Source organism: Tubulanus polymorphus, chromosome 1, assembly GCF_964204645.1.
Source record: "Tubulanus polymorphus chromosome 1, tnTubPoly1.2, whole genome shotgun sequence".
Taxonomy (NCBI): Eukaryota; Metazoa; Nemertea; class Palaeonemertea; order Tubulaniformes; family Tubulanidae; genus Tubulanus; species Tubulanus polymorphus.
Genome location: NC_134025.1, coordinates 14736675 through 14754319, shown reverse-complemented (window position 1 = coordinate 14754319; position 17645 = coordinate 14736675). Strand labels below are relative to the sequence as shown.

Here is a 17645-nt window from a genome sequence, read left to right as displayed (position 1 = left end):
GAAAGCCATAGAATGGCGTACGTTTCATTGGACTAGGTGCCGTATCCGTGCGAATTTTAAATGCTCATTGCTGGTGAGGATGTAATTATTTCACACATCCGCCAAAGGTATTGTTTCATTTTAATACCCGGTGATTGTTTTGATTGACATTAAAGTGTAAGCGAACATTCACTTACATGAGGCCTCCACCTGTGCGCGCAGAGTGCTACACGACACACACACAAGCTCATACAGTACACTACTCAAGGTGATGCTGTAACGCATGTTTTCTGTTTGATAGAATTTGTAATAAATTGTAATTTCTTGTGACCTGAAAATATTAAGCAGCAAACTAAAAGTATAGGTCGAGGGCTGAATATTGTAGTCGTAAATTCCAGGTTGTAAAACGATCTAATAACCGATTTCTTCTGTACCGCTATTTTTACTTCCGCGGCCAACATTGGAAGAGGTTTCCACGACCCAATATTCAGCCACCCTCTGATATGTGACATCATATGAATTTTAGGCCATCCCATATTAATGGTCTGTTTGCCGTAACCCGACCGACCCGACTTCAAAGGTACCGAGTGAAAACTTTTTTGCTGGGATTCATTGGAATAAATTTTATTTTTGATAAAAACGGCCGACCGACCCACTGCCTACATATGAGCTACGTATTTTATATGTTTGAATTCAAGTGTGCATCGTGTGAAAACATGCCTTGTCAATGTGGCCTAATTTAAGTTTTCCAGGAAACTGGCAGTGTTCCAATAAGCTGCATTCATTCTCATAGTGACTATATCCAAGCTGGTAACGTAAAACCGCGCACATATTCAATGTACTGTTTCATTTTTAACACATAGATGTCGCTCTGGACGTATCGGTCCCACTCCGCGCGGTTGCGCCACCGCGCGGGATTTACGCGAAGCAGCAGAACACAAACACGGCCACTCTCTCAATTTTCAATGATAGAAATCGTGTGTGCATTTCAATTATTTCGGCTGTTAGGGTTTTAAGGCACAATATAAGTTGATGATGTGATATGGCGATGTTAATTAATGATAATTCCGCAGTGAAGCTAGTCACGAACGGTTCCGATTGAGTGTACAGCTGCCAAAAACACTGAAATGTGCGTAGTTGTGTAACTATTTGCAGTGAATTGCAGACGAAACATGAAGCCTTAACAGCCGTTTAAAAAAAAATTATACCAATCGCAATTGTGAAATAAAAATGAGATAGAACATAAGTTAAAATTCTGGCCATTTCTAAAATGTTATTAATTATTATTACTAATCTTTAGTCAGTGCGGAACGTTTAGTTTTCCAACAATAATGAGGGGTGGTAGGTAGTCATGCAATTCAAGTCATCATTGATTACACGTTACTTCCGTGTTGTTGAAAATCTCCCGAGTCCTGGACTAAACCCCAATGAACAATGTGATCTGTGTGCTGGCCACAAATGCACACAGATCACACTACACTACCCATTACACACTCCAGTACGCACAGCTTTCATATATCCATCCTAATATTTAGTGGCTTTCTTCCTGGATGAAGTTATAATTTTAGAATAATTCTCCAAATCAACGCTATTAGACAAATTTCCTGTGCACAACATAGATGATTTTTGCGATATTGTATCCATGTAAAAAGGTGATAAATTTGTTTTTTTGCCCAAAAATTTAGCAAAAAAAATCTTTTTTCCTACCGACTCATCCTGAAAAGTTGAGTCGGTGTTACGGCAAACAGACAATTATTTTGGGATGGCCTTATTTGAATATTTTTTTCATATTGTGAAAAATATTTTTTTTGAAAATATAAAATAATTTCCCTGCCACGCCTACCTGTACCCTACAAACTTTTGGACGTGGACCGTAACCAAATGTATATCTTTGGTCTTATTTGACTACAAAATAATTTGTTAACCCTTTGAGGTCCGAGTAACTCTAACTATGGAGAAACATTGTATTTATGCTATTATGAACTTGGTTATATAGCAACTTAAACATTTCGGGTGAAAAAAATTGAATTCATCAAATCCCATGGTTGCTATGGCAACCGGAAGTCGAAAAATCTGAAAATTCATCCTTACTTCATGACAAGGTCGAGACAGATATCTTGCCAAAACCACCTGAAATCATCTGCAAATAACAGTATCTTCAAACCCCTGTAGGGACTTTTAGGTCCCATTGCTTATATAGGAGTTATGCGTGGTTGGACTTAAAAGTCCCGACAGGATTTTTTTCACAGGTTTTGTCTCATCATGTTTCCATGGTGACCACATCCTAGTCAATCATCAGAAAACAATTTGATGAATTGGAAATGTTAGAAAACATAGTTATGCATTATTTAAAAGTAGTAGGTTGGAATTTATTCTTTTGATAATCAACTTATTGTGGGTTAATGGGGTTCAGACCCAAAAGTCCCGTTTGACCTCAAAGGGTTAAGAAAGATAAAATACAATATAAACTTGTGGAACTTTGAAGTCACGAATTAAAAAGATTTTTCAAGCAATGCCATTACTCCAAACAACCTCTAGCTTTCAAGGTAAACCACACTTTGCCAATGGGCAATTTATTTCATATCGTGAAAAGTATTTTTTTGAAAATATAAAATAGTTTCCAATGCCGCGCCTGCCTGAACCCTACAAAATTTTGGACGTAGACCATAAACAAATGTTTATCTTTGGTGATATGGTCATATTTGACTACAAAATAATTCTTTAAGAAAGATAAAATACAATATACGGTAAACTACTAGAACCTTCAACTCACGAATTAAAAAGATTTTTCAAGCAATGCCCTTACTCCAAACAACCTCTAGCTTTCAAGGTAAACCACACTTTGGCCATGGGCAATTTATTTTTTAATTCTTATGTCTGCTAACCGCTTGGCGAGCAAGTTAGTGACGATTTAATCTGTGAAATCCAACATGGAGTCCTCTTCGATCGCGGGCTAAATACATCTATCACAGACCATCATCTATCAATAAGTTGGTCTCCATTGACACCCATTCTCCTTTGGATTGATAAATTGATTTGACTCATTGAAGAAAAATTCGATTTACTAGTCCTTTTGTTTTCCGACATCAAATCGGATTTAGCTAAACCGAATCGGATTCAATTTCATAAAAGCGCCTCAGAACTTGTTTCAAGAGGAAAACGCAACTAAAGTACATGTGAAACTTGAAATCTCATCAATGTGTCAATTTGATTCTATTCTTTGTGGATTTATAAACTGTCTAGTAAAATGGTGTAAGTTCCAGTTTGTAATAGTCTGACACAGAATAGTTGCGACACATTTAATTACAGGGTTTTACTTGACTCAGTGGATTAGTAGAGAGCTATTAATAGAATCTATTTATGTACTTGAGGTGGAATTCTTACATGACTGGATTCTCAGCGATCGATCTGAAATCAAAGTAATTCATAAAACAGCTCAATTACTTTGGAATCATAGATTCTTAACTGAAAAATGTCATTTTTGTCATTTGTTATTATGAAATCCGTCACGTCAAACGATTACGTCCGTTTAACGCCACGTACGCATCTGGAACTTTCACAGTTGCTTGAATATGAAACGTAGAAGGTTGAGTTCATATATGGTGAATTTTTGTTATTTGGTTAATTAAATATTGCCGAAATAAAAAAATTGAAACTCTTAAGTAGCGCCACCCCTATCTAGAAGTAAAACTGTATTAGTCCGCGCTTAAAATAGTGCCACACATACATTTTTGAAATAGCACTTTACATAGGCTTATTCCATGATTTAGTTGTTTATTTCTCATATTGTCGTTTATTGCCCGAAATTTCCATATTTTCTTGGTGTGTGTGTCAGCGGATTAATTGAATGTTTATGCATTGGTGATATGGACTCGGCGAGTACACGTGCTACATCGATTCAACATTAGCTGCTGTTGAATCGACACTCGTACGTCGAGCAACGCTGAAAACTATCTTACTATTACTAGTAAAATGATTTATCGTCATTAATTCTTTTGGACTTTCGCGACAGCGATCCGTTTTTAGAGCCCGATTATGTGTGTCTAGTTTGCGGCACAGTGATGAGAGCACGCATCGATAACATTAGTTACAGTCCGGTAGACAATATCGCCTTATATACGCGGCGATCACCGTGTATGTATCAGTAATATATAATGCGTATTAGGGAGCGGGTCGCGCGTAGGCTACAATCCACACGCTCATTTTATCAAAAAGGTCTTGAATTAGCAGAAGAAATATTATTCACGATATCTTTTACTATAAAAAATTTCTTTTGTGAAACCATTAAAACCTTGAAGTCGGTAACTTAATTTCGTAAGTAACTAGTTTTAATTTCGACTGTAGCCGGATTAGTTTCACGTTCGGATATTTTCACAAATATCCCATCCGATTATAAAAGCTTTAACCACCAACGATTAGGTAACTACTCGTCAGTAACCGGCCTACACACTCATCGTAGTTGTTTTGTATCATTCTCCTTGATCTATCAAACATTTGTCAAGTCAAAGATTCCCATAATCAATCTTTAAGATATCATGTAAGAATTCTAAAGAAACTGCTGGTAAATATTCATTCTGTTCCACTTGGTCGATCGTTTGACTAGCTCCAGGGCCTAAGGGTACAATTAGCAGTTGGCCTATGGTTCAGTCTGTGAACAGCTTCAAATAACTGTGTTAACAGATGGATGTGAAGCTTGTACCCCATGGACTGCATGGTCATTGGCCTATGTCATGGGTTCTAGGCAATTTTGCCGAGAGCAGACTGTATCCGGTGGTCATGGTAAGTATAACTTTGATTAAACATACACCGATGACTAAAATGATACCTTCATTTCTCAACCCCTCTAATTGTATTTAAGGCAATATCAATCCATACCGACAACGATTTTGATGATCGAGCTTACAATATTTCGAGCCTCGGGACCTTTTTCCCTCTAGTTTTCAAACTTGCAGGGATGCTAACTGCTCCGTTTTTCTTTCTCTTCCACCCACATAAAAGTGTACACCACCTCAGAATAAAGAAGTTTTTTTTTAAATTTTTTCCCTTTATCCCACCGACGATTTCCTCCCAAAATCCCTAAATCCAAGTTATTAAAAAGAAAAGATTTTTTTTTAAAACTGTTAGCATTCGTCTGAGCAGGCTTCTTTATAAACCAGAGCAGGCTGCTTTTAAGTTTTTATTTGAGTTTTTTCGTCATAAATGAAACTGGTATTTAATTAAGTCCCAGTGGGCTATTGCGTTCACTTATCATCTGTCCGTTTGTCCGGCCGTCCGTCCGTCCGTAGATGGAATCCACTTATTTTTGGAAGTTTTGAGGAAGCTTCAAGGTAATGTCTTGATATTTGGTTTATACATGTATCTACCCTAGACACATCTTCAGCCCAAAAACTGGCATTTTCAGATTCAAAATGGCCGACTGGCAGCCATTGTTGTTTGTCAAAATCAGCACTTTTTACACTTTTTGAACTTTTTGAGGGAAATTTTGAAGATGCTTTGATCAATTACCTTGATCTTTCGTATATATTTGAATCCCCCAAGGGCTCATCATCATAAGAAAAATTGGGTCGATCGGACTCAAGATGGCCGTCCTATGACCTTTTTAGTGCCCAAAAATGTCAATTTTGGCCAAAATTCTTTATATCTGTATTTTTGATCGGCCAATTATGACGCAATTAGGGGCCAACTTGGTATCATCAGTACTCATTTGTAGGTGGGAAAATGTTTTTCCGCATTACATTGATACCTAAGCATATTTTGTTACCCCAATCAATTGCAAAGTTGTAGCTCATGACATCATCTATGATTGTGGTGAGTTTTAAAGACATTAGTTATTCTATATGGTCACCAGGGGGCGTTGAATAGTAGAATAACTTAGTATTTCCTTATTAGATTGGTACCTAGGCATATTTTGTTACCATGATCAATTGCAAAGTTGTAGTTTATAACCTGTTCTATGATTGTGGTGAGTTTTAAGGTCATAGGGTTTTGCATATGGTCACCAGGGGGCGTTGAATACTAGAATTATTTAGTATTTCCATGTTAAATTGGTAACGAGGCATATTTTGTTATCACAATCAATTACAAAATCGTAGCTGCTGCATGTTCTGTGATTGGTGAGTTTCAAGGTCATTGGTTTTTGTATATGGTCACCAGGGGGCGTTGAAAATTGAAATTGTTAGATTGTTGAGCATTGGAAACCACTTCCCAAGTGGGCATGGTGTCCCTGGACCCCTAGTTTGAAAAATCTGAAATGTTTTTTGTTAAAAAAAAGTGTGTTGTTCGATCGTACAGAATTGTTTTCATTCGAACTATAGTTCAAACAAAACTGTTTTCACTCAACAAATTTTTTGGTCAGAACAAAAAGTTTTCTAGTTTGAACAAAAAGTATATTATATTGAACAAAAGGTAATTGTTTTCATTTGAACAAAATTCAAAAAAAATTGTTGAAAAATTCAAAAATGTTCAAATTCAAAAGCATATTGTTCGATCGAAGAGTTTTTTCATTATAACGAAAATGATTTCCGTTGAACTTAATGAGTTATAATGAGTAATCTTCATTCAAACTAAATGATCTCACTTGAATTCAAAGGTATAATATGAACCGAGGTTTTCTGAGGTACAAATTTTTTATGTCAGAACAAAAAGTTTTCTGTTCGAACAAGAAGTATATTGTTCGATGGAAGTGTTTTTCATTCGAAAGAAATTATCTTCTCACTTGATCTAATGAGTTATCATATTAACCTGGGTTTTTTTTGTATCCAATATCCATATTATACCTATTCAGGTTGAAGCTCATCTCCCATCTTTCTGACCATTTACGGGACACAGCTTGTTAACATCATTTTGGAAATTTATTCAGTCCTGTACATTTCAAATTACTCTGTAAATGATTTATCAGTACAGTGACGAGAAGACGACTTAGGATACTACCTTGCCTGACTCCACTAGTAAGATCTGCTTATTTCCAAGATCAGACAATTGATTTCGGCCACCCGTTTTCGATCGGAGAAAACTGCTGGGCCCATTGATGTAGTACCTAATGAAATGCTTAAGCCACAAAGAAATCCATAAAGACTACAAGGCCCAACAGTCAATTTTCCAGAGTCAAATAACCATCTGGTCCAGTTTTCCATGGTTTCAAGTAGGCCTAATTGGCTGTTTGTAGAACTTCCTTTTGTAAAACCGTGCTGACTGTTGAAGAGGATTCTAAATTCCCTTCATTTTCAATAACATCAGCATACAAGTGATCGTGGTAGACACAGTATCCAGACAGGATCAAGAATACAAACAAGGCTGTGCAGAAAACCTGCCATCGCTGGCTTTGAAGCTATATTTAGAAATGAAATTTCAAAAGTTCTTTTATGAACCTATCAATCTATGTACATAAACTGTAGCTGATGTCGGAAATTATTCCCACTGTTAAAGCAAGCGTATAATAATGGTTTAATTACTGAAGAGTATCCGCGATACCACACAGTCGTATGGAAGTAGTTCAGGCAGACTACTCATGTGCACGCTTCTAGAAAAAAAAACAAAGGGTAGCAATTCAACTCAATAATTCGGCTGTAAGGCTCTCCAATACCATTAACACTGCCACCAGTGTAACAATCCTCTCTCCTAATCTCTAATACCTCCTTAAGGGGTGATCTATGCCCCGACGATTGGCTATAAAGGGGCAATTTATCCCGAAGAAAAGAACAACAAACTTATTCGGACATTGGATTTGCTTCTAAGAGACCGCACTTAGCGGTGATTTATTTCACTATACATTGCACTAATTACCGTGGTAAACTATATACATAATACGAGACCCGTTACAATTTGATTTGTCAAAGCAGGAAAATAATGGGTGTCAGGTGTGCTGAAAATCCCTTAAAATTTCAAAATTTTCTTTGGCCCCGAAACCCCCCCCCCCCTCCCCCCAGGGCTCGGTAATTTCGGTGGTCGCAATTGCTGGCCTGACCAACAGTATTATGCCCAATAATTTTATTAGGCCAGCTGTAGACTGAACCTATTACTATACAAATGGAGCGAATTTAAATAACATGGTTTCCAGAGCAAAGGTTCTTTGACTGTGGCACTGAGTATATATTCATTCAAATCATTCATTAAAGCATTATCCATTCTCCAAACCCTTTGAAGCTGAATTTTAAAAATGGTCTCATTGAAATTTATCTGAGCTTTCTCGCGAAAATCTGAATGCAAAGATATCTGATTTAAAGAGCTAATCAGAAATCACAGACTCCTCTATGATTGGCTTAGCCGCAGAGACAGCAGGTGTTCATGTGAACCCGCGGGATCGTCTACTATTTTACTTCCAGGTTTTATTTAAGATCTTAAATTGTATTTCAAGATCGATTTCTGTGAAATCTTTAGTTAATTTGGGAGGAATATTTTTATTTGCATTACAGAAAATATCGTTGATGATTGTGCAGTCCGGGAAAAATAGCTTTTTCGGATGGATGACCTTGATATCCAATTTAGCCATGAGCTCAAACTGCAAATTCAATCAAATTTTATTCTGCAAAAAAAATAACAAATGCAATTCAATTTTACTTTATTGAACAAATAAAACATCAAATCCATTTCAATTTTGTTTTATTGAGCAAATTTCAGAAAATTCAATTCTATTCCGCATTCAAATCAATACGACCAAGGGAAAATATTTGTCTGAGGTATTTGTTTTGCAAGCTCCAGTCACTGTCTGCTACTTATGAAAAACACAATTTTATTGTGGAAATGATAGGTATTGACTCTGAGCTGGGACTGGGAGGGAGTGTATTTTGATAAATATAACCCACAGAATGCATCATTTGCCATTTTATGAAAAGCTGACAGGCTGGCCATAGTTTCCCTTGGAGCTCTTGTTTCTAATATTTCTGTGTTTTTCTAACGCCTCCGTTTTCATCCCTGCTCTGTGAATGAAGTTTCAAGAATATATCTAATCTTAACTTTTTTGTAGGTTTCATGACATGTGAGGGTGTTCTGGTTCATGTTGGTCTTTATCCATTTTCAATGATATGTGCAACAAGTACACTCGCAGTTTATACTACTATAAGGTAAATATTTCTCGAAATTTTTCAATATGTCAATTGATTTTGCTGCTTACACACATTTTTAGGATCAACTGTTAGAATAACAGAGAACTTAGAATAATTGCTAGGCCTAATCTCTTGTTAGACCTCATTCTATGGTACTGGTATAAGTGCGTTGTTCCTGATACCAGCCTCCACTTCAAATGTTATGAAAAAAAATATTAGAAATAAACTTGATCTCATATACACCAGAAAACCTATAAAGAAAGTTATTCAGCATCGGATGTTGTGCCTAAAGTTCCCGATTGATAATATACGTACTGTTTTAAGTAGGGCGTTTTAGTACTAAAATGACACGTGTCAGTAATGCTGCCAACATTGCAATGAAGTAGAATGCTATTTGGTGAAATTTCTCTTAAGCTGCTGTTAGCTGAGAGAAATTTCACTTCAAACATGCGTTATCATCTTTAGCTAGTGTTCCTTTAAATCTCCCGACAAAAGTTTCACCCTTAGTCCATAAGCTCAATTAATGAGCCGCATTTATGCAATTTTCAAAATTGGCAAAAATAGCACTCTTTTACTGCCAGTGGTGTTTATCATGTAAGATATACATGACAAACATGCACATGTGAATGCACCTGTAATCACGGAACACGTACCTAACAGGCACATCGGAAACATGGTTGGGTGGGCCCAACCATGTTAATTTAAAGTAAATTAACCCAGGTTCCACATGTGAAAGTGAAAATGATCATAGATTGAGGAAATATTGGGGCAGCCTATCTTCTCAGAATGTGAACCTCTGTGAAGTGAGCTAGAGAAAGCCTCTGCCAGTATGCACCAGGGCTTAAATATTTTTGATGTCCGCTGATTGATTGGCTAAATGAACAAATATGTTGAAATTTAGAAAGGGGCAAATGAATCTAGATAATTGTTCAATCTGTAATGATAGATTTTCTTACAAACTTCATTTGAATTGCATACACAGTGTATGTATTAAATATAATCTGTCAGCATCCTGGCGCCCTACGTTGTGCAGGGGATGTCTATTTGAACCATTTGGGAAGCCAACTACCACATATATTCATGACGAGTCATGCAGTCGTGTGCGATTATTCCATATATTGAGCCAATTATATAAAATTGTGGTGCATTTTTTTCATGTGAGCATTGGTTCTCGGCCTCAACGATGTATAATTGATGCAATTGAAGAGATGCAAACCTTTGCATGACATGGTCAACTTCGTTAAAATTCTTCAAAAAACTTCAGTTGGTGGGAAAATTCTTGGCTCATGTATATGAAAATACAATGGCCTTGTTTACGGCAAACGTGATTGGCTGGTTTTGGGATATACGGGTAAATTCTGGTAATTCGGGCACTACTGACGTAATTATGGGAAAGCCATAAAATAGTGAACATTTCATGTACAAGGTACTGTACACATGCAAATTCCAAATGCTCACTGCGTGTGAGGATATAATTATTTCACATATGTATATATTTCTGTCCTTGGTATTGTTTCATTTAATACCCATAGTTTCTTTTGATTGAAGCATAAGTGCAAATTCACTTACACACATGACTTTCAGGGGCGCAAGTGCTAGTGAGTAAAGTCCTACCTCAATTTAACGCCCCCGAATCATTGCCAACCTCGCCTACCATTTTATGGGAAACTGAACGTTCGTATAAAAAATGTACAGGATAAACTCTGCATACCGCCACTGCCAACATAATCTCCTAGTACAATGATATACAAATGCATTACAATATTTCCTGATTTACCGCCATCATAAAAGTTGAGTAACGTGATCTTTGATTATACTAGGATACGCCATCATAAAACGATACCGATGACCTCGTCCAATGATCCGATGACTGCACAATGTTGCAGGACTACATCATATATATATATATATATATATATATATATATATATATATATATATATATATATATATATGATGTAGTCCTGCAACATTGTGCAGTATATATATATATATTAACATTACCCGAGATACGCGCCTGCATCTTAAAACGACATAGGGGGTTTTGATTTGAGGCCCAGTTATGCGTCGTATACATATATATACATATATGACGCATTCTCGAATATGACCCATTTCAAAATGGCGCAAGGATATCACTATCACTGACGCGGAGGGCTATACTTGAAGATCGCATCAGTATTCATTTCCGAAGAAATTAGCCAAAATTCAGTACAATGATAATAATAAATTATTTTTTCATTTAACTACATTACAAAATTATTTTCACAATCAAAATATGTTTTATTTATCGGTTTTATGTGTTTTTAAAGAAGACTTCGAGATTTTTTTATGGGTGGTTTAAATTGAGGGCCCGACTGTCTCTGCGATCAGTGAAGCATGGGCTTTATGCTTGACATTCACGGTCTTGTTAGTTAACCGAAGTAATAGTTGACATCTCTGATTGAATCAGACGTAGACGTAGCGCATTCGTCTGAATAATATTGCGATAAGTGATGTTGTAACATATTCAACGAAAACATTCTACATAATCTATTCAAAAGAAGATTTCAATCCATTCGGAATATGCAGATGTACCAGCATACACGTGAAAACGAACACGAAAGAAAGTATGATAATTATTTCTGCACTTCGATTTCATAGACATGGACATCTTTTATGAACTTGCTTTCCCAATTTCAAAATTCAAATCCCTTGTTTATCTCCTGGCGTTTAGTGGATATCAAAAGGGATGCTGCCAATACCTAATGAACCACCTGTTCTATGTCATATTTTCAGCTTCACGATATTTTGATCTTAAAATGGGGATTCATCCTGTTATTCATTTGATTGGTAGATATCATTCGATTTGTTGGATTTGGTGTCCCTTACAAACCTACCAAGGTTTGATTTTGAAATCGGTTGTTGTGTGATTGTGTCGGGCAATTTTGAGATTAATTCCATGGAATTATCCATTTGAGTGCATTACTTTTTCCACAAATTAAAGAAAATCCATTTGGGTAAAAAAAACAATGGCTCCTAGTATATAATGACGCACAGTAACATATCTGTTCATGCTCAAAAATGTATAAATAGGTAAATCTATCCTCAGAACCGGAATCTCTCGTCTTAACTGAAAAACAAGTTTGGGACCTAACTGTTCGCCAATATACAACTTCTAATTTGTCTATGTGATGCCAGAAATAATTAATGGGTCCTTAGGTAGAGTAAGTAAAACTCGATCAGCGATGGATTCATAAAGGAATTTTATATACGGTAGGAAATAAAAATGTTTTATGAGAGCCAGCGTCGTTTATCTATCACGTCATCTATCACGTGTCTTATCACTTGTTGAACTCCGCCCACTGAGTAACCTCGTGGCGATTCAGTCCGTCTGAGTTTCCTAGACGCATACGTTTTATTTCAATTATGGCAGTTAGAATTGTGGTCCTCGGTCATTCGTTTATACACAGGCTAATAGTACTAATCCTTTCCTAATTAAGGATTTGAATCCAATCGCGTTGACATACAGTTCTTGGTTTTCGTGGCGCAACTATTTTGCCCGGTCGATCATCCATTCAAGAGATGTCTGCCATCTGACATCGATTATGATGTGGCTTTTATTCATATTGGCTGTAACGGCAAACCTAGTTCGGTGTTTTATTCTCACGGAGCAAGGGGTATCATAAATAGTAGTATGTACCGTAAATCTTGCATGTGACATGATTCCTACGTTTTTGATCTGTGATGTTTATCTGATGCGCCCCAATGTTTGTTTGCGTAAAGTTTGTGAAAGGCTGATTTACCTATAAATTTCATTCTAAAAAAAGTACAATTGGATAATAATAATCGGCCATAATCCATCACAATAACGAGGGATCGTTCTGAGCAGGTATATTAGGTATTTGATCAACCTGAACTAAAGTCTGATTTCCCGCAGATGCAATTTACCGACAAAATCGGCAATCCCCAAGGATGGTGTTAAATCGAGGTATGACTATGTTCCTTTGATATGAGTATATAATAAATGACTCTCACAATCAAATGACTCGTTGTATAACTAATATGTATATACATACATATATTTCCCCCAACGTCAGCCAATTTTGAAATGAGTATCTTATTATTCAAAGCCTATTCAAGGTGAGTATATCAAATAACTGATCACATAGGATGACTCGTGATCTAGTATGAGTACACTAAATAAGTACACTAAACTCGTACTACACTGACTCCTAACACTGAATGACTCGTTGTATATGTAACAGGCCTACTTATACATATTTTCCCCAAAAACCAACATAAACCGAATTGGATTGAGTATATAACGTATAAAACGAATCAGGATCACTCGTCGTATATCTACTACATATATTTCTCCCATATTCATCATTGTCAAACTTTACCTACGTTCATCCATGGATGTATAAACTAGCGGGGTCGACCTTTATGCCCAGCAGACGGAAAAACAATCACCTTTTTAGCCCAAGGTGAGCCAATTGATGAGTAGATTTGATGAATCTTCGCACAGGATGACTGGTATACCTACTATATATACATCTCCCCGAGCCCGCGTCAGTCTATTTGAAATGTATCTTTATCAATTTGAAGTGTCTATATCTATACTTTAAGAGACAAATAGCGAAACTTTGTCATGGGTTGACGTCATCTGGGCGCTTTGGTTGGCGAAGGACCGGTGTTAAAATATCCATGAAATACCCGACCATGTGTTATCCAGTTTCTCCCGTGCAGTACAGGGGTTCACAAAATATCTTAGGAAAATGGACTCAAATTTTTTTCCAATAAATTACTTCGATTTAAAAGAAACATAAAAAGTAAATTCACCAAATCAAGTCAAGTGAAATCTTCAAATCAAATAAATGGGACCATATTTTATAGCAAAATAATCAACTTAACTCAATCATGATTTAACACAGGACGGGTACATAGCTTGGCTGCGTGTATGTCTAGGGTAGCATTTTGCCGATACGATAATAGATATATTTATTGACCGTATAAAATTACTGCGTGTTGTCACTACGCGCAAGCTGATTAAAAAACATTTACAGAAAGATTTGGTGAGCGTCGGCTGTTGCTTGGTTACAGTATAGTGTGCTTGACCAGACACAGGGTGGTGACCCGAAGTCACCTCGTGCCAGTCACACAGAAGAGTGACCAGGACTGAAATTGGTAAATCTCCGACCGCTTGGTTTAAACAGTGATTTTATTCTATACACATTACTATATGTAATATAATAGATATAATGATAAAGTATGGAGTTTGGCGGGCAACGAAAGACCAATGAGATGACTAGAATGAAATGTACATACTCATATGTAGTATGAGTATGACTATTTGCAATATGTCTGGCCGGCACAAGCTCGCAATATCAGAAAAATATGGTGTATCACGATAGTATGCGCGACACTGACTAAGAATATAATGGGGATTACTGTATCTATCTTCGCACTGTTGAAATGAGTATTAAATGACTCCTAGCATAGATATACTCCTTGTATTTTACTTTAAATTGTGGCTAACACGTATCGTCAGCCAATTTAAGACATATTAAATGGCTTATAGTATAGAATGACTCTACCCCAGCATATTTGGTATGATGTGGTATTTAAGATGGGTAGGATAGGACGACTCATATAGTTCATACATATTTTCTCCAACCAACGTCAGCCTGATGGAATCTGATCAAACATATATTGGTAGTTTCGCTTATGTCACCTGCATCATTCGCTTGAAATCTTTGTCGGATACTGGAGATTGAGGGTCTCGGATATGCTCCTTGATAACACAGTGGTAGTGGGGCCTTAAGTACGGTAATCAGAAGTCAGTCAATCCTTGCTATACATGCTCATGCTTTACGCAACTATCAAGTTGAGTATTGGTAGGGAGTGGATAAGCTTTGGGATAAATCTGCACACATCCTTTAGGAAATCCTTCTACACTGCCTGATGCTTCATTTTAAAATCATTGATCGATAAAACTATAAGATTTATATCACGAGTTATGGTGGAAACAGCATGTTTATTTTTATTTATATATAATTAAGTGTACATGTCTTCAACTACAATTAGAAAAAATATTTTCAATTACAAACATAATATGTGATCGTGTGACTGATGCAACTTGGTGATGGTGCTTTGTTCGATACTCATTGAAAATTCCAACCTATGACCTCATATTTTGCGAGCATATGAGATCCTTCGATTACCATTTGTCTTAAAATCTAACCGTTCAGAGTATGCATACAGAAGCTAGTTATATCTATTTAACTTTGCCAAACGCATAAGTCAGTCTGGAGTCAGTAACTCAAATGTTCGATAAAGATAAATGGCAGACAGATACCGTAGTAACAATGAACTTTCAATTGTTACCGTGTTAACTATCAACTGGTTTGCCCTAACCAACTTTTGATTAACTGACCCCAGATTACAAAGTACATTAATTCTGATTATATATTTTAAACACATTACACAGGTGGTCCAACTTAACCCTTGTGATAATCTATAAAATATTATTAACCATAATCTCTTAACTTCTTCAGAATTACGGAGCAAATAGCAGAATAAACTACTTAAAATTGCAGTCATAATTTCCACAATAATAAATGGGTTCAAGTCTTTGTGTAAGTGTATTCATACAAAAGAGATACATTCATGAAAGGTATATAGTATACTAAACCCTGAAGTATAAAAACTAAACCGTGAAGTAGGGATCAGTTCTATATAGTAAGGGTCATTTTTTATGTTTTATATACTACTTGAAGTAGGGGTCAGTTGATTAATAATCATCTCAAAATATATCCGACTGTATATCGGCACCCCAAGGATAACAGCAAGACTCGCTTAAGATAATGAATTGTGTTCTTTATTACAACACAGTTGAAAAACTAAGTCAAGCGGTTCCTGCAATTTAGAAAATACAGATACTAAGTACAAGTGAATATTTGAATTACACTAGGTTTGAAGTCAAATGTTGAATAATTTCACGAAAAAGCGGTAATTTAATTTACTTACAACACGTTATCTTCCTTGAGTTAAAGAGAGACTCGCTCCACTCGCAGCCAGTAGAAGAAATGACACCCAAAAATGCATTACACATAGATTTATACCTAACTGTACTATACCTGACTGCCAGTGAAGCGAGTAGAAAATGTTTGAATACACAGCACTGAAAATCGCAAACCATGGTAATTCGAGGCTCAAACTAGTGTATAAAGAGTACAAAGAGCGCGACAGTATAGAATTGCGACTGTATGACAGACTCAAAACTCAATTGATTATCAAACATGAAACCACGAATAACTGTAATAATAATAAATGAGGATATATGTGCATAACATTCCCACCCCCTTAAACAGATCCAGTTTAACGAAATTATTATGGCAATTATTAAAACTACCCAACTTCATTAATTGCTTATTACTATCCGACCCTTGAAAGTCAGTTACACAATTCAATAGTTATCTAAATAGTTGAATATAAACAACACGCGATTAAATATAAAACTTAACCCATAAATTCGAGATAAACGCATTTGGTAACTGTGTTCTAACTCTTACTCTCCGCACGAAACCATCTCGACCGGGGAAAACTTCGATGACTCGGCCTATTGGCCATTGACCGCGATGTAACCTGTCGTCAACGAGTAGGATTATACCGTCCACCGCAACGTTTCTTTTTGGCACATCCCATTTCATTCTTTTCTGCAGAAGGGGCAAATATTCGGTTAACCATCTTCGCCAAAACTGATCAGCCATGTATTGGATTTGCCTCCATCTTCTACGAGCGTACTGGTCGTTGCTGTTGAAATTTCCAGGTAGCAGCTTAGGTCCTTCTCTCATCATCAGCAGATGGTTAGGAGTCAGCACGTCTAAGTCTTTTGGGTCATCGGAAATAGGAATCAGCAGCCGAGAGTTGAGAATTGATTCGGCTTCACACATTAGGGTTCGTAACCCTTCATCAGTTAGAGTCTGCTGGCGCAATGTGACGTTGAGTATCTTCCGAATCGAACGTATCAACCTTTCCCATACGCCACCCCAGTGGGATGCACTGGGTGGAAAATCCATCTTACATTTTTTTGCAGGATGAATTCATGAATTTTATCCTGGTTCCAAGCTGCAACGGCGAGTCGTAGCTCCTTTTCACCTCCTGTGAAATTTGTTCCATTGTCAGATCGGATTTCTTTAGGTTGACCTCTTCTTGCCATCATCCGCCTCAAGGCATTAAGAAACGAGTCGGTTGACAGGTCATCTGTTACTTCAATGTGGACAGCGCGACTGGTCAAACACGTAAAAATACACTCGTATCTTTTTACTGTTGATCTGGCGCGTTTCACTTTGAACGGACCAAATAGGCTTTACAATTAGGATTGTTATTGAATTTCAGAATTAATATCATTTTATTGCAATACTTTTGTATAGATATGCTCTACTAAGGTTTCTCTAACAATACAATTTGTATGGGTATGAGTTACCCTTAATCAAAACTTATTTTTTATCCAGGGACCTGTGCAACTTTCGGGCGGGAACACAGTTTTCCTGAATAATGTACAAACTCGAACGGTTCAAACAATTCTCTTCATATTGAGTGGCCAGGTTTTGATATTAGGTGTTGCACCTATTCATAGAC

At 36.7% G+C, this 17645-nt stretch overlaps 1 protein-coding gene across 1 annotated transcript in view; it reads left to right on the top strand.

Moving 5' to 3' along the window:
- LOC141900300 (uncharacterized) overlaps window positions 1-17645 on the top strand; it is a 231621-nt gene that overhangs the window by 157545 nt on the left and 56431 nt on the right. The window contains exon 12 of the mRNA XM_074787124.1: window positions 8942-9038. Coding sequence (XP_074643225.1) covers window positions 8942-9038 — 97 coding nt within the window. The remainder of the gene's footprint in view (window positions 1-8941; window positions 9039-17645) is intronic.